This window comes from Platichthys flesus, chromosome 15 (genome assembly GCF_949316205.1).
Source record: "Platichthys flesus chromosome 15, fPlaFle2.1, whole genome shotgun sequence".
Taxonomy (NCBI): Eukaryota; Metazoa; Chordata; class Actinopteri; order Pleuronectiformes; family Pleuronectidae; genus Platichthys; species Platichthys flesus.
This window is the reverse complement of record NC_084959.1, coordinates 19,475,432-19,499,682: the sequence shown is the minus strand read 5'-3', so window position 1 is coordinate 19,499,682 and position 24,251 is coordinate 19,475,432. Positions and strand designations below refer to the sequence as shown.

The 24,251-nt window shown below is 41.6% G+C and overlaps 1 protein-coding gene across 2 annotated transcripts in view; it reads right to left on the bottom strand.

Annotated features, from left to right (window-relative positions):
• Positions 1 to 24,251, bottom strand: part of uvrag (UV radiation resistance associated gene) — an 88,445-nt gene that overhangs the window by 40,191 nt on the left and 24,003 nt on the right. For both annotated transcript variants that reach the window (XM_062406196.1, XM_062406197.1), the window contains 5 exons: positions 21,309 to 21,435; positions 14,542 to 14,626; positions 10,568 to 10,655; positions 10,267 to 10,327; positions 7,177 to 7,342 (listed from right to left, as the gene is read on the bottom strand). In XM_062406196.1, the coding sequence (XP_062262180.1) occupies positions 7,177 to 7,342; positions 10,267 to 10,327; positions 10,568 to 10,655; positions 14,542 to 14,626; positions 21,309 to 21,435 (527 nt within the window). The remainder of the gene's footprint in view (positions 1 to 7,176; positions 7,343 to 10,266; positions 10,328 to 10,567; positions 10,656 to 14,541; positions 14,627 to 21,308; positions 21,436 to 24,251) is intronic.

The following is a 24,251-nucleotide window of genomic DNA, read 5'->3' as shown; positions in this document are numbered from 1 at the left end:
AAAAGAGGGCGAGCTCTGATGAAGACACAAAGACTGTGACATGTACATTGATTTCTCAGTCAATGAGCAAGGATACAATGCTATTAAATGCTAACAGCTGGCTGAGTCTTTCCTTTCAACCTATTGCATCCTTCAGAAAGCCGTCCAGCACACATGTTTCTTGTTATTGTTTTAATGAAGTATGGACAAGGACAGAACAGGGATAAACAGACCATTCCTGCCATTGTCCTTGAGTGATTTGGTAGAAAACCTCAAAAAGGCAAGTAAACATTCTGTCTGGTCCCTTGGTGTCTTTTCAGTTGACATACAGAACTAAATAATGAGCTATTTGACTCAAATTTGATTTCAGCTGTCTGACTCCCGAGTTGATTGCATCTGTCATCTCTTCAATGAAGAGTACAGTAACTATGTAACGGGACCACTACCAAACATGTGCATACGACACATCTTGAATAGCAAGACTTATCGTACAGTGGGAGACAATAAAACCACAATTGCGCCTTTCAAATTTCCATGTTATACAGGAGATTGCACCAAACCCGAAACTATACATTTTCAGTCCTTAATAGTACAACATATTGTGAGGAAACATCTAAAGAAGGTGAATGTTATCAGGTGAAAATGATAAAATGCCAATCATACCCATTGTACAGTATTAGTAGCAAATTTCTCAGAAGAGATATCTTCAAACCTCTGCAGATCAGATCAAATCGATCTGAATGTCACATACCTATGCGGATGAGACTGAAAGTACTCCCTCTGAAATGACTGACAAACTCTACTTTTGTGTCCTTATATGAAGATTGAGCAGGATCATGCCCTACAGGTTTAAAGTGCTTTTCCCTGTCACTGCTGTGCAGCCCAGGGCCGGACAGGGTAGTTTGGGTGTAATCCCCTCACTCCTTCTATACACATGCTCCATGAAACCACTGAATCCCCGGAACAATAACCTCTCTTCTTGGGGCTGACTGTTTCCTCTGGTCATAAGCTAGCCCTCCTCTACTGGCATCAAAGTTCAGCCCTCCACCAGACGCTTTTTTTTACTGAACCAAGCATTGATGTGTAAATCCCACTTACATCCGATTTTGTTTTAGCCAATAATAAAGACAGTACATTTTACAGTAACTGATTTGCCTCAATTTGGGGTGAAAGACTGTATGACGCAGCGCTCTCTTTTTAATGGCTGTGTTCTGGTCTCAATCAAACACTGGACATCTGGATCGCATAGCCCCACTTCTCCCCCAGGCAATCAGAAACACTGGAACTGTGCTCTCTGCAGGACAAAATGTGGGAGCAACATGCCGTTAGAGTCCACTGATTTCAGAGAACTCTCTGACAGGGAGGAGGAGGATTTGGAGACCCCCAAAAAGGCCACATCCTACGGTCAGCCAAACAGGGGGGGTCATCTTCCACACCTTACTGTCAAACATTCTACCAGGGCCAGGTTCAGACTCTGGTCTGTGTCCAAGTGCTGGATGGTAACACTTTTCAGACCAACACATGCCTCTTCTTGTGGCAAAATACCAAGCTATAAGAAATAAGGCAACCATTATTCTAAGCCCAGGTGGAAAGAAATAAAGTGATATTGGTCAAAGTCAATTACATTCATATTTGTTCACACCACACTGAATGTCCTGTGCTTGTAACACTCAAATAAACCCATTTTCTTTCTCCGATGTCACCAGTGCTATTAAAGACCAACAAGAGGGACTGTTGTGTTGGATCATAATTGGGTCAAATATTTTAGCTACTGAAACTTGTATCGGCAGGTTCTGCGCTAAAACCACAAAATAGGCGAGAACACTGAGCCTTACATTAAAAGATGTGTGACTCTAAAAAAGCAACAGGAGTCGTCGCATGGCAAAAGAGGGGGTTAGGACAATTACCGTTCAACAGGGGCCTACAGTGCAACACACAACTAAAAATCACAAAAAATTCCTGGGTGCGTGCCCTTATAATTGACTAAATGCTTGGTAATCCTGCCACACTTCGAGAAACGGATCCCAAGCCACCTCACTTATCACCAGCGGCTGCCTCTTTCCGACACTTTAATCACCCCTTTTCTGTACACTTTGAGAGCTCAGCTAGTTGCTTTCCGTCTTGCCACACATCATTTTGCTGTGTGTCTGCAGCCCGCTGGGGCCTCACGGGTCATAAACATGTGGAGGGGGGGAGTTAAAGTTAACTGGAGTTTTTGGCCCCACTCCAAGACACCTAAGGGTGCTGCTGGATGGTCGTGTCTGTTCACCAGCCACACAGCCTGCAGGTTTATTTTTTGTTGCTGGATGCCAGTGTAAATATCCTGCATAGTAGGAGTGGAAATGTGTAAAGTGACTCCCAGGGAGCCTCTCCAGCTGTTGTCATGACATAATAACGTACACAGAGAGATGGCCGCTCACTCACAGTGTTGTCTGATAGTGTCCCTTTTTCTCACACACTTTCTCCCAGCTGTTTGTCTGCTTAGACAAATTGGGATGTGAAAGAGTCAGGGCTCATCTGAACATCATTCCTACGTGCATTGATTGAGGATAAGCAGTAGGGATGGGCATTCGATTAAAAACTCTTAATCGATCGTCAGGACAATTAACGATCGATTTTCGATTAATAATTCATATTTTTGAATTCAAATTCACTATTTAGAGGCTATATAAAAATGCAGTGAAAATAGAAAAAACACAGCGTGTTTCCTCATTGAGGTCTTTATTACAAGATGAACAACTCTTGTGGTAGTTAAACGGGTTCCGTTCAATGGTTACCTCTGAAAATATGCGCTGCTGTACTCTTTAGCCCCGATGAGCGAGCAGCAGCTAGCCGCTGACAGGACCTCTCAGTCCTGTTGTTGTCACGTCCTCACTCCCGGAACCCCTCACCCAGACCCGTGTCTGTCTGGGTTCCCCTCCGCGTAGACTGAGGGTCCGTGTGCGGACATGAAGCTGAGCAGTGGAGCGGAGGCTGGCACCGGGCTGCTTGCTCCAGCTGCTAACATCCTTGCTGTGCTGCGTTCAGGGCAGCTCGGATATTCTAACCTCCCGACACATAGCGAACATGCAATAGTTTTCCTCGATGAAAAAATAATGTCAATCGACGAAATTCTTAATGATCAATTAATCGATCGTCGATTAATTATGCCCATCCCTAATAAGCAGTGACTGGTTTCAGACTGGGACTGCAGCACAAAGTGGCACTGGTAAACAAAAGAGTTATTAACCCCCATAGCATAACACCCATAGTTGGCTATTCAATAAGCATATCAACACAGAATAAGATGAGGATAGAATCCAAAGTACTATGATGATTTCAGACTCGTTATACCGAACCAATTTGACATAAATGAGGCTTTCAAGTGTAGATTCACTGTACTGAGCCTTTTACAGACGTCTGAAACACATAGCAGATAGCTCAGTGCTAAAAGTACAAATGCCTACAAGTGCTTCCAAAGTTGTAGAGACAAACAGCCCAGTGATGCAGTGTTTAGCACTCAGAGCAAGATTTCTCACTTTTTCTGGAGTCTTTCTGTGTAGAGTTAGCATTCCCTCATTGTCTGCATGGGTTTTCTCCAGGTACTTTGGCTTCCTCTCACAGTCTGAAGACACGCAGACATGCAGTCAATATGAGCGTGAATAGTTGTATGCTTTCCTGTATTACACAAATGACCTGTCAAGGGTGTACGCTGCCTCTCGCCCCATGGTAGCTGGGATTGGCCCCCTCAACCAGGATAAGCGGTATATATGATTGATTAAATAACAAATAGATGGACAGATGGTATCGATAAGGCCTTACTACCAACAACCAATCGGAGGAATGAAACGTGCAACTGAAAAGTGTAAACAGCGTACAAAATATAGCTTCTTGTTCATTTGATACCCTCCCGATAGTGGATTCACCTTAGTCTCCACATTAGCTGCAGCAATCTTGGATATTAACGAAAATGCCTCAGCCGTACTCCAATTGGCCGCTCATTCACTCATTGAATCAGGAGTTAGGGTTAACCCAACCCATTTAAGATAAGCTGTGATGTCAGGATGGATTCAAATCTGTATGAATGGGAGCCGGAGCCTTCTGTGTAAACGTGAGCTCGCTGACTGGTCACGTTTCCAGGCTAAACAAAGCCGTGTTGTGAAGAGCTGACGAGCGTGGACATGACTGGTAACTGTTTTGCTTTGAACCTACAGCAGTACCTCTTGAAACTAGGGGGCAATCATATTCAACCATGACTATAAGCAACACAGCTGATTAGAACATAATCCTCTTCATGACTCCTACTCTCCCACTTATTGAAGGGGGTCTTGCACGTGTGGAATGCTGAGATCCATGCAAGGTGCATACTTGAGCATGGTTGCCCCCAGCTTGCAATTATCATAACCCAGCAGGGTTTTTAATTCTGACTTGATGCATAGTTACAAAACCATAACACATACAAATAATAATTTCATTACATTGGCCTGTGCTGTAATTACAGAGCCGGTACACTTCATGACTTACACAAACTGCCCCTAAAAAGTCTCCAGTGAGGTTTGATCCTCAGTTTATCATTTGCTGCTCTCTACGTCAACATGGTATTTTTCAGTCATTAAGAGTGCTTGATTCAAGAAAGATGATATCATGCTGTGAAGATAGGAAGCCAATTGGTTAGAGCCTTCAGGTGTGATAGAGACACATAATGGGCACTCCGATTTACCGCCTCAGCAGCTTCATGATTCACTCACTTAATACCTGAGCAAATTGAACAAGGGGGAACTTTAAGTTGTTACCATGGGCAAAACAAAACAGCTTGAAGAAGGAGACAGCACGTCCTTTCCAAGTTAGGTGGTTGCTAAGCTCAGTCTAAACACCTAATATCTGGCTCTGCCTCTGAATCCAGAAGTCAAGCTCAAGTCAAGACACACTACTGCCGTGTGTGTTGGGGAGAGTGTGTTTTGTATTGATGCATTGGTGTGAAGCTCCAAAAATGCAAAAGAGTGCCAGCAACCAGACAGCACTTCACTCATGGAACATTAAAACAGGATGACAATAAGAAAATATAATCTAAATAAAGTATTTAAATAATAGTAAATAAGAAAAAGCATAGCCTTTACACATTGCTGTTAAAAACGCAAAGTGAGACGAAGGAAACAAATTATTCAACATTGAAAACACAAGAGGATGCTTCAAATCAATAGCCTGACGTTGTCAGACTCACAATTCTAGTCAGAATGTGAGTCTGAGACCGCTCCATTGGGCTGTGATTATGGGGCGTGTTTCAACTGACCAGGAAATAAAATTCCTCTTCGCTCAATTGGATAGACCTACAACCAATCAGAGCAACGTAGTATGTGACGTATGTTAAGCAACGCATTGTGAGTTATTTACTAACGCCGGGTTCACACCGGACGCTGAAGCGATGCCGATGCGACGCTTCAGCGCAGCGTCAAGCCTTAAATAACAGCTGGCTCCCATCCACTCCCATGTTAAACCTTTGTGCGGGTCACACCGGAGGCTGAAGCACCGCGCTGCGCCAAGGCTGCCTCGCGCCGTGCAGCGATCGTTTCGGCGTCGAGTCTATTTTTTGCGCTTGCTGCGAGTGTATCGCACCAGGAAACACACTGAAAAACGATCTTAAACTATATTGATGGCAGGCATGTTTGTTGAAAACGAATTCAACCCAAGGGCACTTTGATGACGTGGTTGATTACGTTACCGTTGATCATCTGTCCATCATCGTATAAAGCCCGCCCTGACAATCTGATTGGCCCGGTCGGGCATAATTTCTCCTCAACGGAGCGACTCCAGACCGAACTTCCCGACCTCAAATGTTGTGGGCGGGGCTAAGTTCGTCTTGCATCCAGGCTATCAAATCAAAGCAATGGTGGTAAAAAATAAAGGTCTCCATTTGGAATGTAGTTGTGTGCAGAAAGAATAATTTCAAGTTCAGAGACTCTGCAGGTTCGTAGAGTTCCTTAAAAGAAACAAGAAAGTAGCACTGCACCTATCAATTACATTAGCAAACAAGTATTTTATCTTTTATTCCATTGATTGTTCAAGTAATATAATACAAAATTTGTGCTACCTCACGAGAACAACAAAAGAGTTATATGAATTAAATATGTAAATGTATTTCAGGCTTTTAAAGATATCCACCGGTTGAAGGCAGGAACATGTATTGGGCTGCAGCTGAGGATGTGATGAAGACAAATATTCCAATATAATCTCTCTCGTACTCTCCACTGCATAGAAAGCAAACTACTATTACTACAGTCACAGTGATCTAGTTTACCTGAAACGACTTCCATCCTGACCAACACAAGTACATCTAAAAAAGGCATCCATGGATGGACGTACAGGCACTAGATCACGTCACACACCCAGTTACTGTCTCTAAAAACAAATGTACAAACAGTTGAGAGCCCACACAAAGAAAATGCATTTTCATCGAATTTCTTTTTTTGGCAATAAGGGAAACGTTGGAATCAAGAGAAAGTTTTTTTTTTTTTTTTCAAAAATTACAAGATGATGAGATGTTGATATTTTTCTAAATTTAATATAGTTAAAGTAATTTCCAAAGCAAGCATTTCAGAATGTTGCACAATTTCAGTGCCAATGTAAAAGCTGATTTATTTGATCAAAAAATTGAAATGATCATAATGTGGCTTGATGAAAACCCTGTGGTCACAGTGTGGGATAAATTAAGTTATGTCACATAGAAACTAAGATTGTGTAACGCTGTAGAAGGTGAACATCTCGAAGCCAAACTAGCCGTTACATCGTGGAATACAGTGTTGCAAGTCTTTGGGAACAGAAATCAGTGTATAACTAGAAGACACATGCATGCATGCACATATACATGCACACAATAATATAATAATAATGTCCAGTAAAAGTTAATAGTAAAAAACGTGTACAATTTGTTTGCTTTTCTTCTGTTTCTTCAGGTCAATAAATCAGTAGAAGCGATCCAAATATTTTGGGGAAAGGGAAACGCATGTAGTCCATACATGGCTGACTAAGAGCTATAGTAAACCATAAGATCATCCACATGAGAGTTTCCTCTATCATTAATTGGCAGAAACCAAAACTCTTCACTTCAGTTGTCAATAAGAATCATGCAGCAAAGAAGATAGACTTGTGAGTCACCAAAGAATATCTTCATCAGAGTAGACTTTTTAGTTTTTCCCATGTCATATATTCAGCCTGACTTACTCTCTCTCCTTCTCCGTGAGTCTGTCGGTGATGGTGTCCTTGATGGAGGAGCGTGAACCCTTGTGGATCACCGGATATCTAAGAGGGATCTGCAGGAAGCACGAGATCATCAGGACCAGGTGCGCTGTGTACCCCAGGGCGACTGCTACGCTCCCGTCCTCCTTTGCTGCCGGACACAAGGTAAAAACGACGGCGCCAGTGAGTCACACATTATGTAGAGCAGAAGAGAAACTTTAGGATAAGCTACACGAATGAAAATCAATCAACGTAAATTCAATTCAAAGTGGCAGCATTTTCATCAACAAGAGTCACTTTTTTATTGTAACAAAAACTACTGAGCATGTTTAGGTTTGGAATGTACTTTCATAAATTGTGTTTCCATAAACCAAGTCCACTTCTTGTGGATCCAAACACAAATGCATAAACTTTGACGATTTCTTGGTAGCCAAGCATTCACAGGAGGAAGAGCGGACTTTCATTCATGTGGGAAAGTGTTTTGAAAGCGATACAGAATGTGGCGTAGCGTACATAGCATAAAACATACAAACATATAAAACATTGGCTGCAGTGGGATCATTCCTATGAGATGTGCACTTGGGAAAGTAAAGCATCACGTGGAACAATCCCCTCTGAGCCCAAGTAACTCTAAGGGAGGGCGACTGGATGCTTCTGTGAACGTTCTGACAGGGAAACAAAACAGCAAACCATCCCACGTTAAGCAAAGGAAAAAAAAGTTTCAAGACTACACACTAAGTGGTTTCACATTCTCCAACAGCAGCAGGACACTGCTTCAGGCAAAGACCTAACACAGTGGTTTTTATCTCAATGCTTTGAAATAATAGACTATGACAATATTGAGTGGTCAACTCCTTGGTTCTTACTTTGTGTTTTTCAATTTAACACAAAAAGCCTGCTTTGCATCACTCGTCTTCCTGCATCTTTTCACTCAATGGCAGCTAAAGTACCTTTAGTAAACAGCTTCCTGGCCTCAGGTGCTTTCGGATGATGCGTCACTCTAACCAGAATATTAGGTCAAGTAAAGGACATGCTACTAGAAAAGACACCCAAGGGTGTAACTGGAGACTGTTGGTACCTGGTAAGGCTGAGCTGACAAGGTATGGCTTAGCTAAATGTAAGGCGCAGATGAACTTCAGTGCCATCCTGTTCCACTTTGACCCCCACTGGGATAAGGACTCCAACTAACTTCGACCCTGGTCTCTTAATGTGGAACATCCTCCCCTGTAGGCCTTTTTAACCCGATTTAAACACCCATTGAGGCAGCTCTGGACTTGAACAATCTCTCTCTGGGACAGACCTCACTCAAATGAGAGCAGGGGTCAGCAGGGGGATAATATAAGACTCTACATGTAGTGCAGGCATTTGCAAGATACATAATATCCGGGCCGCACGAGATGCATGTGTTGCTAAAGTTCATTGGGGAACATCTTGCTTGACATTTTGGTGCCCATGTTATCAGCAGCCACACCGCCTGCGTGAGTCTTGGTGAGCGAAATAGCCAGTAATAATTATCTTTCACCGCAGTGTCAATGTCTATCTGTCTACCCTTCATGTACCTGCTTCAACGTAAAAGCACTATAGGGTTCCTGTTGACTCAAGTCTTCCATTATGTTTCTGTATTCGATTAGATACAGTGGTGATACCAGAATCCTAACGTAGCAGCTACACAGCGGACATGATCTCTGTGTGAGCGAGCACGTGGAGCAGCAGATCGGCGACACAGCCGTCACACACAGGGTGGTCTGGTCATAGTGGTCACAGCAGTTGGAGAGTGAATATAAATTGGAATTGCATTTCACCCGCGACAAGTCACTTGACCAGGTTGAAGAGTATTATTAAAGCTAGTTTGCAGTAAGTACATTATACTCTCCGTTAGCCAATTTGATCTGATCCCACAGCACATGCTCAGTAGCTTAGTCAATGTGTAGTGTCCACCTGTGCAGGGCTCGCAGGCAGAAGAAACATGGGAACAAGTGCAGCCAACACAAAAGGGCTGACTGTCACTCCTGTCACTGCTGCACGTCTGTGCTCCTAAAGGAATTGTAACAGGTGGAGTGGGACAGCAGGGAGCGGAGGAGAGCGGGACAGCCCTTTTTGAGTTATAGCTTCAGAGGCCCACTTGGTCTCACCAGCTGTGAGGAAGCTGAGTGAGAGACTGTTGAATGGACAGTGACCCGTGTGTTCTCCATGACAGACAAGTGCTGCAGACCAAGGCGAACCATTCACCACCCATTCAGTCAGGCCCCCCTGTTAAACTGACAAGTCATGAAGTCATCAAGTTTCCCCTCGGTGTGACAGCGTATTCTATTTATCACAACACATCCAGCGTGACCCCTTCTCTTATCTGCACCAGCAAAAATGATAACAAGAGCTGTGCGGCTGTACCTGCCGGCTGACTACACTTTATGTCCTGCTGTGTTTTTAATATGAAAACATGAGGGTTTTGTGGATCTCATTGGGGGGTTGGGAACCACATACAAGACATTGCTCATGCTCCATCAGCAGTAAGCAAGAGATCAGAAAGGATGTTCACACACAAGCTACCCAGCCTTCAGACACCCCCTGACATTTAACATCATAATTAAAGAAGCAAAAATACACCCAGCAAGATGTGTGTGACTCATAATTATCATTCTAATACTGTCTTTGCCCTAGGAACGTAATTTAATTGGTGTTCAGCTATTTCTGAATGAGGGTAAACATGTTGTCATGTGGGTGGAATTGTGATTTTTGGTTGAACTAGTCATATTGAAGAAGGTTGTCAATCTTTCCTGGCAGGTATAAATAGTGGCTCATGACTGATGATTCAATTATGTCATTATGTCTTTTAAGCATTAAAACAACACACTTGTTATTCATGCACATAATGCCCTAATTGCCATGTTGAGAGGCCAAAAATGATATCATAGATACTGTATCTATGATATCAGCTGCCTTCCAATTTTAGATGTTCTGCTTTGACAAACATCTCAATAAGCATTAAAGCTGAGACATAACAATTGTTCTGCACGCCTTATCACACCTTATCCTCCTGTAACCCTGAGACAAACAAGCAGGCACGTACTGAATTACCTTGAAAGTCTTCAGAGTTTGGCAGCTTCACTCCGCAGATGACATAATCTGACTGATTAGCCTGGGAATATAAATAAGAGGTTTCATATTAAAGATGATCAGACAGCAGAAACAGACCCAGACAAGATGAAAAGCTGCATGGGAAAAAAAACACCAGCTGTGCCGGCACCTGCACTTGGTTTAAATCATTAAGTCATTGTTTAGTGGTGTCAGCGTTTAAAAACTTTAGTTGTATATGAGAGCAGCAGGTTTAAGAGAAGCGCGATGACTGTGGAGCAGCATACAATCTGGCCCAACTCACCAGATCAATGGGGTAGATGTAGGAAAGCTCAGAGAGGAGCTGACGACAGCGGAAGGTGAGCTGGGCGTTGGACTTTAGGAACTGCTCCCTGGAGAGACAAAACCAGACACAAGGACGACACAATGAGATAAAAGCTGCAGTTAAAGAGTGGCGGACAAAGGACAGACTAGAGAAAGTTCCGAAATTAGATTAAAAAAAAACGGCGAAAAAATTGAAATAAGCTGTCGAAATCATCCAGGGTGCTTATTCCTCCACTGGGACCCAGTGCTAATGGAAAATACGAAGAACAGGGAGACAGTGTGTATGCTGCGTAGTGATTTGATAGCAGGTCAATGTCAATCTGAGGCCAGTCTGCTTTCTGTCTGGGCCACGCTTGGAAGAGTGCTAACTGAGTCAGCACTGAGTTATATTAAGTTTGAGTGTTAAAAAAACCCAAGTAAAATAACACAACTGCCAAATTACTGGCCATTCTATATCCATAACAGGACAGCCCCAATTAGCTTTGCTGGGTCCATCAACCCCAGCTTGTCACATTATCAAAACAGGCTGGAAGATGTTCAGCAATTATGACCCATGGAAAGTGGGAAAGTCTCTGTGTTTGCCCCAGTAGCTGTCAGTGTCAGCTGTGGTTTGGCCTGAGTTATGTTACACAGAGTGAGAACGAGTATATGGTGTTTTCAGTATAGTGAAATATTCTCTTTGTGTGAGACACACAACCATATGATTCAGTCAAGTGTGAAAGATGAAGAAAATAAATGTATAAATTACAAAGTAGTGATGATGACAAATACTTTCAGTAAGAACCCTGAGACAACTTTAGGCTAAAGTAAATATATGGCAGTCAGATTAAAAAGGACACCTAGCACAGATCAATTGAACTATTAAATTCATCACGCTTCAAAACTTTCTGAATCTGAACTTATTTCTTTAATAACACCATGTTATTAAAATGTATTTACAGGTAGGTGTTGCTAAAATAAGCTTTTGAATATTTTAACAATAAATAAAAAGTACACAAATAAGCTTGTGTGACTGCATATGTCTGAGTAACTTTGTTTGGATGGCGCGTGTGTGTGTCTATGTGTATGTGTGTGTGTGTGTGTGTGTGTGTGTGTGTGTGTGTGTGTGTGTGTGTGTGTGTGTGTGTGTGTGTGTGTGTGTGTGTGTGTGTGTGTGTGTGTGTGTGTGTGAGTGAATCTCTCCCTCGGGTCTCCTGTCCAACACTTACACACCGCTTGTGGGTAAGAGTTTATCATTAAATGCAGATGAAAAGAGATTTTGAGGGAAAAATGGTTAGTGAATGTGATGTATCCTCCCAGTCACGCTCCTTGCCTTTCACATGAATATCCTATTGGGCTTTGCCTGTGGTTAGCAGTCTCTTATCATTACCCTTTCCGTGAGTGCGGCTGCTTTGTGTATCTAAGAGAGGAGACTGATTGGTGTGTAATGATAGTCTGACCTGAAATAACACATCTGTCCAGCAGGAATTGCCACTTCCAATTGGCTAAACAATGATGCGAGGCCTTTACAAACCCTTTTCCTAAAACACGCTAACTAAAGTTTCCCACCACGGCCCTTTGTATGCCAGTCATAAATAAAAAACTTTGTGGTAATGTGCATATTACTTGCCAGAAGTAAGCAAATTCAGTTTTGGGGAAATGTTTTCACATTCAAGTACAATCCAAACAATCTATTTTGTTCTTATTTGACACAGCTAAGCTAACCGACTGCCCAAATCCTCATATTTAAGATATGATTGTGGTGTAGACATTCTAATCCTGCTCTCTGCTGAGAAGTAAATAAGTGCATTACCCGATTTGTTAACAGCCAACTGTCGAACTCATTCTGTGGGAAAATTCACATCTATTAATGATGCATGAAGCAGCATTTTAATATCATAGTTGGTTGAGGTGGAGCTGCTTTCAAATATCATCTATGAGCTATGTCTCAATTAAGGGGCTGCATCCTTCAAGGGCTGCTGTTGAAGACGGATTGCGTGACAGTGGCACGCCCATTTCGAAGGATCCTCCAAACACTGCTGACAAATGCGTCCTTCTATCCTACGAGAAACAAAGGTTCCAACCAGTGGATATTTCTCGGGCTCAAACTATCCCAGGGTTTATTGCACTTAAGTGATAAACCATTTTTCAAGGACGTAACGGCAAGCGATAAGACATCTCATGCTTCAGCATCACACTTCAACTGAACCAACTACCTCATGGCACACAGTTAAACTAAACTTTTTGTTGTGTCAAACTGGAGCTCTGTTGCTAGACAGCAGTGAACCTTTCGGACTGTGCAGCCCATGAAGAAGGTGGCCTCTGAAGTGAGACACAGCTATGTTAGTATTTAGGGATTTGGCCCCTTAAAGAACTAACTAAGTAAGGTACAAAGACTTTTGCATAGGCTATTTATAATGAAGGGTACGTTTTTCGGTTTCCTGTAAGAATTGTATTTACATTTTTACAGCTTCAAAAATCAATAAAATGTGTTATTTGCATCAGGGATGCACACTAGTGGGATTTTGAGAAAGTTGTGATGATAAGTGGGAAAAGAAACAAGAAACATATGAAGTGAAATCAGACTCATGCTGTACATCTGTATAACACGATCTACAAATACAAAAATTATATTTACAAATGTGTACAACAATTTGAGGGCAATTTTGGTTACTCACTTCCCAGAAAAATACCCCATTTAACTTGGCATTAACATGGGATTTGTGTGATCATAGTGCAGTGTGATAGAGCTTGACCACATGAGATTACATTTGTAAATGCACCCAAGATGCATAAAGCAGGATTGGGAATCAACCAAACAAGCTCCGGAGGTGGTCAGGGATGTATTGTGACCACAATGAACACAAGAGTAAATGCAATTGTGTCGTCAGTCCACATAAAACAAGTACGTTGGTGCAAACAAGATAGGCAGCTTGAAGCCGTTAGTCAGTCAACGGAGGAATCAGTCCTTTCGCAAGGCATTAAGTTATTAAAGACACCTGAGAAAGGAGTGAAGACATCACCCACAGACAACAAGCAAACACAAGAACACAATCTTCTTCTTCTTCTTGTTGTTTAATATTTTTGTGGACCTGCACAAATGAGGAGGACATGACATGAGCTGGACAGAGCAATCAGATCTTCATCAGATCTCAATGTGAGACACACACTAACAACAGGTGTAAACGTAATGAGGTCAAAATCATATTTAGATACAACGCTGTATACAGATTACAGATTCACAGATACAAGTGTAAATGGAGAAAGGCAAAGTGAAGTACTTTTAGATTTTCAAAACGAGTAATCACATCAAATAATATCTACTAAAGTAAATTAAACAATAATTGATTAACAATCTGACTGAATCCTGTTCCCGTCAGTGGTAAACAGGAATGGTGACAGGCTTTGAAAAGGGGTTTGTGTGACTACACATCGTTTCCCTTGCTAATAGTAAAAAGAAAAATTAAATAATAAAAAAAAAAAATGAATTATAGAAAATTAAAAAATTCGATGAGAAACCAAAAAACTGATATCTCTTAGTCGGACAGATGTAGAACTTTCTGTATTCATTTCCTGTGTGCGGGGTCTGTGGGCCCTGTCAGCCTCACTGGGGCTCTGGTGTATTCTCTGGGGCTGCCAGGTTCTCCCCTGACAAACAAAGCTGTATCCAGAGTCGGCACCATCCGCACACATCTCCCCACGGGCCAAATAAAACACAGGCTGATAGGGGTTTTAGCACAAAGTGCAAACTCTGAGAACACAAATAGGCAGCGCCAGCCACAAAAACATCCCCTTGTTTTGAAAGAGCAAGGTGGGAGGCAGAGTGCAGGATGTAATCTCATCACAATTCAATACCATTGAGCAACACACTGGGTCACATCATTCAGTGGGCCCCCGGCAATGGTATAAATGTATTTCAAAAATGTGTTTTCGATGCAGAAATAAAGCAATAGCTAATTACAGGTTTACACATACCTCTTGGCAGTGCATTCTTTCTGCAGCTTAGTTAGGGATTCTTTCTCCTCCTTCAGAACCTCGTGTTGGGCGCCGAACGCTTCCTCTGACAGAGACAGAAAGAAAAAAAGAGGAAATTATCAGGTGTGTGCTCTCTTCCACTACATCTAAACAGCCAGGTGGGCTTCGGTTTCGTTGGCAGCCATCCACAGTTAAAACCTGAGCTGCATAAAACAACTTTGATAAGGCCAAAACCATTTCCTTTTGACACCACATAAAAATAAACAACACATGTATGCAAATTACAGGATTTGTCAGACTCTAAATACAGAGCCGGGCAAATAAAGAAAATCAGGAAGATAAGGGACAGCAATGATACATCTGTGGTAGTTGTGTAGCCGCAGTATTGGCAAGCACACAATAACTCAGTGTAGCATGAAACCATAAAGAAGCAAAATATAATTTAGGGTTGTAACAGAGCATTTTTTTTATCTCTGTTCATGCAGCATCACACAGCGTGGGATGGCGGGCAAATAAAACCAAAATCTGACATTAAAGAGTTTTCACTATTTACTGCACAAAAGACATCATAAGAATTTAGTTTTCATCTTTGAAATAGTTTTCAATGCAGCTGGTATTGCATATGATCCACATTATACGTAATCAAGTACAGAGAATGATCAAACTAAAGTATTTTCTCCTGCAATTTTCCCCAACACTGCAGAAAAAAAACAGGAAAATGTGATGGCCTTTTTATTGCTCGCGATTGGCTAGAAGTTAGAAGATGGAAAGATAGTCTGTAACTTGTGATGATTATTTAAAAATTGCATTGCCATCCAAAATATGAGCACAGAGGGTTGTGAGGCTCAACATTAGTGCAACAGCTGAGGAAGAGAGAGCAGGGGCCACAAAGCAGAGCTGTCCACGCCAGATATCACACCTGCTTTATGTTCAGACTATGAATGTAAACATCAATAATGAGGTTTCTCCCAAAGGGGGCTCGCCTCACTCTGAGGGACTCTGTGGGAGGACCTGGGGATCCGTGTCACTGCTGCTCCACAGTTTCACGGTGACATCATGATGAAGATGCTTTTAAGTGCATTTTTAAATGCACTGAGCTTAACCTGAAGGACATCCAGATCCCCTGGAAGAGTAGGAGGAAGTTGGTCAAAACAGGAAGTATAATTACATCACCTAATATGATTCTATTAGTTCCTGGTTTCCTTCTTTTTACATTATTTTAAACCCCAATAAATATTTGAAAGAAAAACTAAAATAAGCACCGTAACAGACATGACAGTCTATGATTCTCCAGTGATTCCTTTTTGAAATTTTAACCAAAAAATCATCTTGTCTCCACTAACAGGATTGAAATATGTATTGGTATCTTAGTTGCATTTAAATCCACACTTTTAAACATTAACTCTGCTCTATAATATCATGAAACCTGAAAATGGGTATTGAAAGTTGTGTAAATTGCAAGGTGTAGCAGACAGATGAACTAGAGCTCCAAACTTAACAAATTTCCTCAAAAGTACCACTTTCTTTAAAAAGGAATTTCCAGCTCTAATTTTAAAAGCTATCCTTGTGTTCAACTGTATTTTTTTTGTTTCAATTCCACATTACAGCCGTTTCCGGGGGATATTTGACAATTTAAGTTCCAAGCAACAGTAAGCACCACCCTCAGTGGAGTGGTCCGAAGGGAGCTGGCAGGAAAGTGTGTCCTCAGCAATTAGACTGTCAAATCACATGTGTGATCAGATGGATCACACCACCTGCTTTTTATCACATATTTCTGCCGTGACATCCCAGCCGCTCTAACTAGCATAGCAAGGATGAAAGGAGATGGTGAGTTCTGCAGATGGAGAGAAGGAGAAAATAGAGGTACTGAGATGTATCTCCATCAGATTAACTTAGAAGACAGATAGTGTCAGAGAGAGATCAGACAGGCCCTCTGCTGTGAGCGATGACATGAAAGCCCATTTTAACACCGACTGCGCAGGCCTCTACAGCAGGCTTGCTTTCATGTAATGCCCAGCTATGTCCTATCTGTTTTATCCATGCTTTTTTTCTCTCTCCAGAAATCCCTCTAACCTTTTCCAGTTTGCATAATGAAAAGATGGAACAGGACATCACAACAGCATGTAACAAGGCAGCGAGGGATTCTGATGATTTCCGTGTCGACACACCATCTTCAATATTAAAAACGAGACATGGACTCAGGATCCAAAATGGGGGGAGACATTATAATGCTACAAAGGTATTAAATCTCATCTTAGATCATTCAAGTTTTCTACTTCCAGGTCCCCCCCGACAGCTGACTGTGGGCTGTGTGGGATTCAGGGAGAAATGCAGCTGCGTCAACCACTCTGCTGACAGGACATTACAGCTTGTACAGTGCAAAAGTTCAAGAGCGATAAGTCAGGTTATCCAGTGACATTTAACCCAGGTAACATCCAAAGCAATTGGGTAACATGAAACGAAGGTGGGTATGATGCAGAGTGCATTCCATCAAGTCAAATTAAAATCACAACCAATAAAACAACCTTAGGATCTATTCAGTAACTATGCAAATGCTTAGGCCATATTGAATGAGAACAACTGTACAGAACATATGTAGAAATGTGTCTTTGCCTAGATTTACCAACAAGACTCTTCATACAATATAATAAAAAGTTACTAAATAGGGATTACTGCTGAATAGAATTTCATTGAGTTTAAATAAACAGCTACGAAAAATATATCTATATATGATTTTCATCAATTCCAATATAACAAAGGCTCAATGTATATGGATGTCTTACTTATGCATTGTGCAAACACAGTGAGGTAGTATAACACCATATAACATCCACCTCAGATTTGCCACATTTTTCAAATGATTGTCATTCTCTGTTCTTAAAGGAGTTTAAAACCACATCTTTCACTGTTGAGCAAAAATCAATCTTTAAATTGTCAAAATCATCAATATTGACTGATAATACATTTTTTATCTTGATATTATTTTTGGCCATATCGTCGTAATCTATCTTTCTTAAATAAAAAGTTTTGATTTGGGGAGATAAGACACAGTAAAATGTCAGGGGAGTCAACACAAAGGACAGGAAATAAGTAGACCGACAACCTCATGTGCATTAGAGTGGTAGACTGTAGTAACTGAGCATCTGAATCAAGATGCCAGCCAGGATATGGATGTAGACGAGTGAAGCTGCAGCTAAAGGAGCCTTAATGATGATAGTTTCAATATGAGACCTTTTCTCTGAGGTGACAAATACCTCTACACACACCTTTCCTTCGCACTACTGTGTTCCTTACACTTGAGAAACCCAACCACTGACATTCATTGCTCGGCAGCCTTGGCTGTGTTACAGAGCGTGAGAATAACTACCGTTAAGCACAATAAATGCTGCTAAAGGGCCTGATTTATGTCCGCTGCTCAAGCTGGAAGAAGGAAAATTGGAATGGAGGAAATTGTGACAAGAGTGTGACCTCCACCCAAACCAAACCCATTTATTCTAGAGGCAGGAAGGACGGACTTTATTTCAAATTCACAGCTGTATTTTTTTTAAAAAGGTGGTCATGCTCACATGTCCTCTGTTATGCTTTGTGTGAGAGACAATTTGTGGAATTCGGTGAGTATGCGTGTGATTGAAGAGGAGAAAAAAAAACGTTTTCTACACTCAAGCTTTGATTTCACTGTCCTTACTGTAAATCAGCTGGGGCCGAAAAGCCCGTTGTAAACCTGTCATCGGGATGATACCAAACGCCGATGTTTTTCAGGGTTACTATGATAACACTGCCCAGGATGGTAGAGACGGCAGAAATGTATATGACAAACAATGTATAGGCATCAGCACGCATCCACTGCGACATGCTACACACCTTACCAAAAGTGGACAGCCAAGGTTCGTCTGATCTTTATCTGGTGATTTACATGTCCATGCACACACCTGCAGATCCTCCACTGAATGTTTGGGTTTCCAGGGCCTTTTATTTGGAGGAGGTTGCTTTTGTGGTAATAACAGGCTTATGAGATTATTTGCTAATGGGCTCTAATACTGTGTGAAGGATGGGAAGACCACATGGCCAGGTACAGAAGACTAGCTAAACGGCGTGACCAGGATAGTAGATTAAGTCCATGCGAGATGCCCTCTGGGGATGAACTGCATAGCATTGTTCTGAAACAAACTGACAATAAAACTTCCAAAGACACCTGTGCCTCATAAGCACTGGAATGTGTGAAAATTCTGCAAATTAAACACTAATTGAATCAACATTGACAGTAAATGGGGATATAAGTCATTGGTCCTTATCCACTAGTTTGCCTGTTATGCAATCTCTATTAAATCTTCCTGTTTATGTGGGAAGGGAAAGGTTTGGAAAGAAATTTAAGCCACAATTGATAAAATCACATGTGTCTCCAAAATGAAAGATGAGATCAGATGAAACAAACATGTTGTCGGTGCCAACGTAAATATAATCAGACACAAAATCAGCTGCTGTATAGAATACTATAAACACCTGTCTTCAGGAGTATCCTGAGTGTAATTAATGCGGGGTGTCTTTTCTCACCCGATTGGGAAACAAATGAATATGTGCAGGCTGATTGGAAAAGTTAAACAACAAGCTGAAGTACAGCAAAGCTCCGCAGCATATGGTTCTTGGCTTCTGAGTTATGAGTCTGGGAAGAACCCCAACAACATTTCAGCATAGGCCTACTCAGCTACGACTTTTCAATCCATCCCAGAATACCATTTCCCTCTTTAAACCAGCTGAAGGATTGTTTTTTCTCTTCTCTTACTTAATAAGCACCTGTCCAGTCTGGGAAAAAGCCATGAAAGAGCTGCAGAGAAGGAGGGCAGCGGCGTCTTTTGTTTTGGCTGTAGACAGAGTGGTGACAGGTAAAGCAGCAGAGGATTAACAGCCAGTTTTTAGAAATGCACCACAAAGGAAAATGTCTCCCTTCGACCCTCTTAGTGCTGCGTCGCTGGGTGAGGGTGAACGTCCGCATTCATGTGCAGACTTCATGCTAATCATTGACAATCCCCACGTCAGGTTGGAGGCTCAGAGAGGTACCCTCCCTTTGACCAGACAGCAAGCTGATCTTACAGACAAAAGGTTCTTAAAAGGAGCATCTGGCCTGCTTTAAGACAAACATTAGTGATGATAGCAGGAGGACCAAAATATTAGTCAGTACAAAAAATGCAGTTTGGAAAGCTGTACAAGAACAGGCAAACTGTAGAGTAGAGCCATTTTCCGACATGAACTCCAATAGAGCTGAATCAACCTGAATTAACAATAGCGGTGACTAAAGTTAAAAAGCATTCCCACATCGACCTTCATGTATCTTAAGAATTTATATTTACGCATATATTTTTCAGCCAACTGGTCAACCACACTACCTTTTCATGAGCCCTTTATTTCCCTATGAACAGCAACAGGCGGTAATAAAACTCTCCTCAGCTCTCAGACGTCTCAGGGTTTTCGAAATGACACCACTGCACACACACTGCTCTTTTGTATGTGTGTGCATATGGTGTGTGTGTGTGTTAGTGTGTGTGTGTGTGCGCGTGTGCATGCGTGTGTGTTGAGTGACTGCAATCCTCTGACCAGGAGTGTGACTGAGGTTTCCTGTATGTGACAACACTCTCTACTGTACTCTGGTGTACTCCATAATGAGCAGGTAATACAAGGCACACATAGTTCTACCTGCTGCTGTCAGGCAGCACTGAAGTCTTCACCGAGCCGTTTAAAATTGGAGTTTCCTGAACAAAAATCACATATAGAAGTTAACAGGGTAGTGTTTATGTCCTGTAAACTGAATCTAACACATGAAGAGCACCTTTTACTTTTGTAATAAACGTATCTATAACTTGCCTTTTGTACAACTGGTCACAAAATAACATGGAAAAACAACAAGTCAAGGAAACGTTTTCTGAAGACATTTATTTTGGGTGGAGGGTGGTTGTTGATTTAACTGTAGAAAGAGCTACTGAGCAACTGAGGGAATAATATAGGAATGAGGTAAATCAACTCAATATAACTTATTTAACTATAATAAGTAATAACCAAGGGAATTTAGTGTGTTATTCTAAATAAAAAGAAAAAAGATCCTGGTAATCCTGGATTGCCAACTACGTCAAAAGAAAGTTCCCAATTCTCTTCTGAATGAGTAGCCTTTTGTGGTTAATCATGAAAAGATTGGGGATTTTGGTGAGATTGTATTAAGCCTTCAGTTCTTACATAAACTTGATATGAGCTATGCAATAACACATGAGACAACAAAATGAGTTGCAGAATGTTCAGTGCCTTTCATTTTTTATTACCAGCAGTGAAATCATGTTAGCTAGTTAAACACTGATTTACTGCACTGACGACATAGGCCAATAACATAAGTGCTTTTATGTGTATACAGCATTCACATTGTTTTTCTAATGACATTGGGCATTATGTCATGTTGAAAGAGCAATGACTGCTCACTACTTAAGGCAGAAAAATTCTATTTGTGGGGTTGAAAAATAGATCGTTATACTTTTGAACTTATCACCATTCACTGGACTGTGTTTTCTCGAATATACTTATCAACTGTCATTAATTGAATTAATCTTGAAAACTACAACTAGAGAAAGTAGAAGATGTGCTGCAGAAGATGAACATAAGAAAAACTGTCTGTGACCTACCTTCAATTAAACTAGGAAAAGGCTTACGACAATAAAGGGCAAGTAGTGTTGTGTCGAAGGGCACACGAGTCCACATGAACATGTTGTATGAGATTCCATCAGCTTTACCTTTCTTCTGAAGCTGTGCCCTCTCCTTCTGTCGCAGGTCGATCTCCCTGCCCAGTGCCTTCCTCTGCCGAAGCAGCTCGCTGCGCAGCACAGCTATTCTCAGCTGCATGCACTCCCTCTCTTTCTTCTGCAAACAGAAGACGAGACAGATATGGAATGAAAACACAGAGCGAGGATGCATATGGTCACAGTGATTTTGGTGTTTATTACCTTTAATAAAGACCCCAAAAGTCCTACTGGCTCCCTCGAGAACAAGCCATGTTGTTTCAGGTTGATCCCACGTCCCACTGATTTAATACTTATCTCCTGAGCTAATATTCACCATCACTAATCTAGAATCCACTATCAACAACTATTAACAACAAAGGTGGAGAATCATTTAACTATAAAAAAAACAACTGGCTGAGCTCTGAGATCAGTGTTGCTGGTGAAAAGGTTTAACTTGGTGTGGAGGTCTGGCTGTCAGCATGTGAGCAGCTGTTCTAATAACATGTGAGGAGATGAAATGATGCAAACCTGGACTTAAAGGAGGGTATGGTAGGGTGAAAGGATACGTATAAACCATCATCACACACATTTATATTGCTTCATATTTGCCATTTAACAATATATTTACAACTTTTACTAAATAATGTTTTTTGTATTACATGAATTAGCTTTTTAAGATACTTTTAGGTCAGAAGAAGGAAATCACTGCAGGGGTGGATCCAGGGGCAGGGCCCGGGGGGCAGTGGCCCCAGCTGAAATCTGACTGGCCCCTGAAGTGTCCCTGTCCTGTGAGTCATCAATTACCAACAATACGAAGAATAAATGTGAATTTTTATGTTTTAAGCTATTTTGAAGTACACAATGGATTGTACAGTAAAAAAAGAAATGACAATGTCCACCTTTTTGAATCAGGAATTGTACAAGGATGTTTTACATATAATTGACCCATATGTGGTCCCCAATTTAAGAAATTCCTAGACCCAAGACTGAATCACTGTAATCATTCATTAGAGCTAAATTACATTCAGCTTTAACAGTTACAGTTCACTTGTATGGACATTTATTATATGTTACTGGTTACAGCAGAAGCTGTCACATACAGTTTCTGCCTCAAGTGGCAATATGTTCTTTTCTCATTACTTTAAATAAAATGGGTAACTTAACATGCTTTTCATAGCTTTCGTTTTTCTTCTTGTTTTGCTGATGCCATGACCTCATGGATACATTAAAACCCCAGGTCTTCCCACACGGGTGATTCAACTAATGTTACCTGATTCAACCTTGTCTCTCAGGACAGTAGGCATGTACAGGCTGTTCATGACAGTTCCCTCCTTCACCATTTAAAGCCAATTTCACTGCAGACATCTCGACTTATCACATCATTGAAAGTAAACGGTTTACAGCGTCACAGTAATAATGAATAATACTGAAAGGAACAATTTTGTATTTTGGCAGATATGCTGTGCTACTTTCTAGCCAACAATTCTTAAAATTGTGTGTTAAAGGGGAAGCTGAAGTAAGGGGACTATTTAACAGAGCTGTGGTAAGTGTTTCCACCTGTTTTCTTCATGCTAAGATGAGATTTTGGCCTTCGAAATGGGATGGCTTAGATTGACCAGTGTTAAGCCATGGGTTTTCAACTGAAGCCTATGAATGATGCAGTCCCCAAATTGGGACCCAGCCATGGAGTTCTTTGATCTCAGTAATCATACCATAGTTTCTCAACTTCAACCTGAGCAGACATCTTATCAGGCAGTTGTCAACAAAAGATGTTTTGAGCTGCTACAGACAGTGACGAGTGTGAAGTAGCAGCAGAGAGATCAAATATAGAACAAGACATATGCAGGCAGTGTGAAGGGGTTTGATTATGTGGCAGCTGTTGAGGAACATTTGTACACAAATCTGTAGAACAGGGTGTAGCTGCAAAAGACCAAGTCGCCATTCTCTAAATAAAACTAGAACATCATGGCAGATGCAGACGTGTGGAAACACACAAACTCAAAACACAGACCCTGGTGAGAAACGGAAAAAAAAAGTCCATCAACTCCAGATGAGTATCTGTTTTTATCTCCATGTAACACAACTTTCAACAGGCGTCTCTCTCACCACATGCTCCCTGACCAGCAGCAGCAACATAGTGCAGTTCATTAGTCAACAACTTGTCCTCACTTTTGGATGTCCCCTCATCAGGATCATGTCTCTATTTGGTTGAGGGGGAGTCTGCTAATCATCTAATGAGGAACAGCACAAGGGATCCATGGACTGATGGATGTGAATGTGGTGCACAGTAGACAAAGGAGAGATTGGAAGTTAACAGAACAAATACAATGAAAACACCCAAAGGCAGATTTTAAGAGCTGACATTTAAGGACAGTGCGGATGAAGACTGAATGAATGAGCTGGAACAGTTGGAAGAGAAAAAGGAGAGACTGGGAGAGGGAGGAAACTTGTACACAGGTAAACAGAGACAAGGTCTTGTTATTTATCCTGTAGCCTCAGAGCACGGACTGTTGCATCTCTCACACGCACACAATTTGATAATGATCGTGGCCTGGATCTGAAGAAAGACACAGATATGCTTCTTCATGAAGACTTCTGAGGGTTTTGTTGCAAAAACAGAGAGTAGTATCGGTCGCGGCAAGAACACTGATAGAGCCTCCATCTCTCCAATGTGTCACACCCTGATGCTTGCATGTTAACCACCACTGGCTTTGGCACGAACCATGAGCCGCCACCACTTTCACTGGGCTGCATAGTTTACAAGTGGGTCACAGCCATGCGAGTCTGTGTGCGAGAGTGAGACTGTAAACCACCAACCGGGCCCGTCTGACTCCTACTGAACATCAAACAGCAGTGGGTCAGCTGAGTAAATAAGCAGCAGGCGTAGGGGGAGCATGTTATATCCCAGTAGATTAATGGCAGAGGGTGGGTGAGAGGGTGAAAGGGCCATGCACT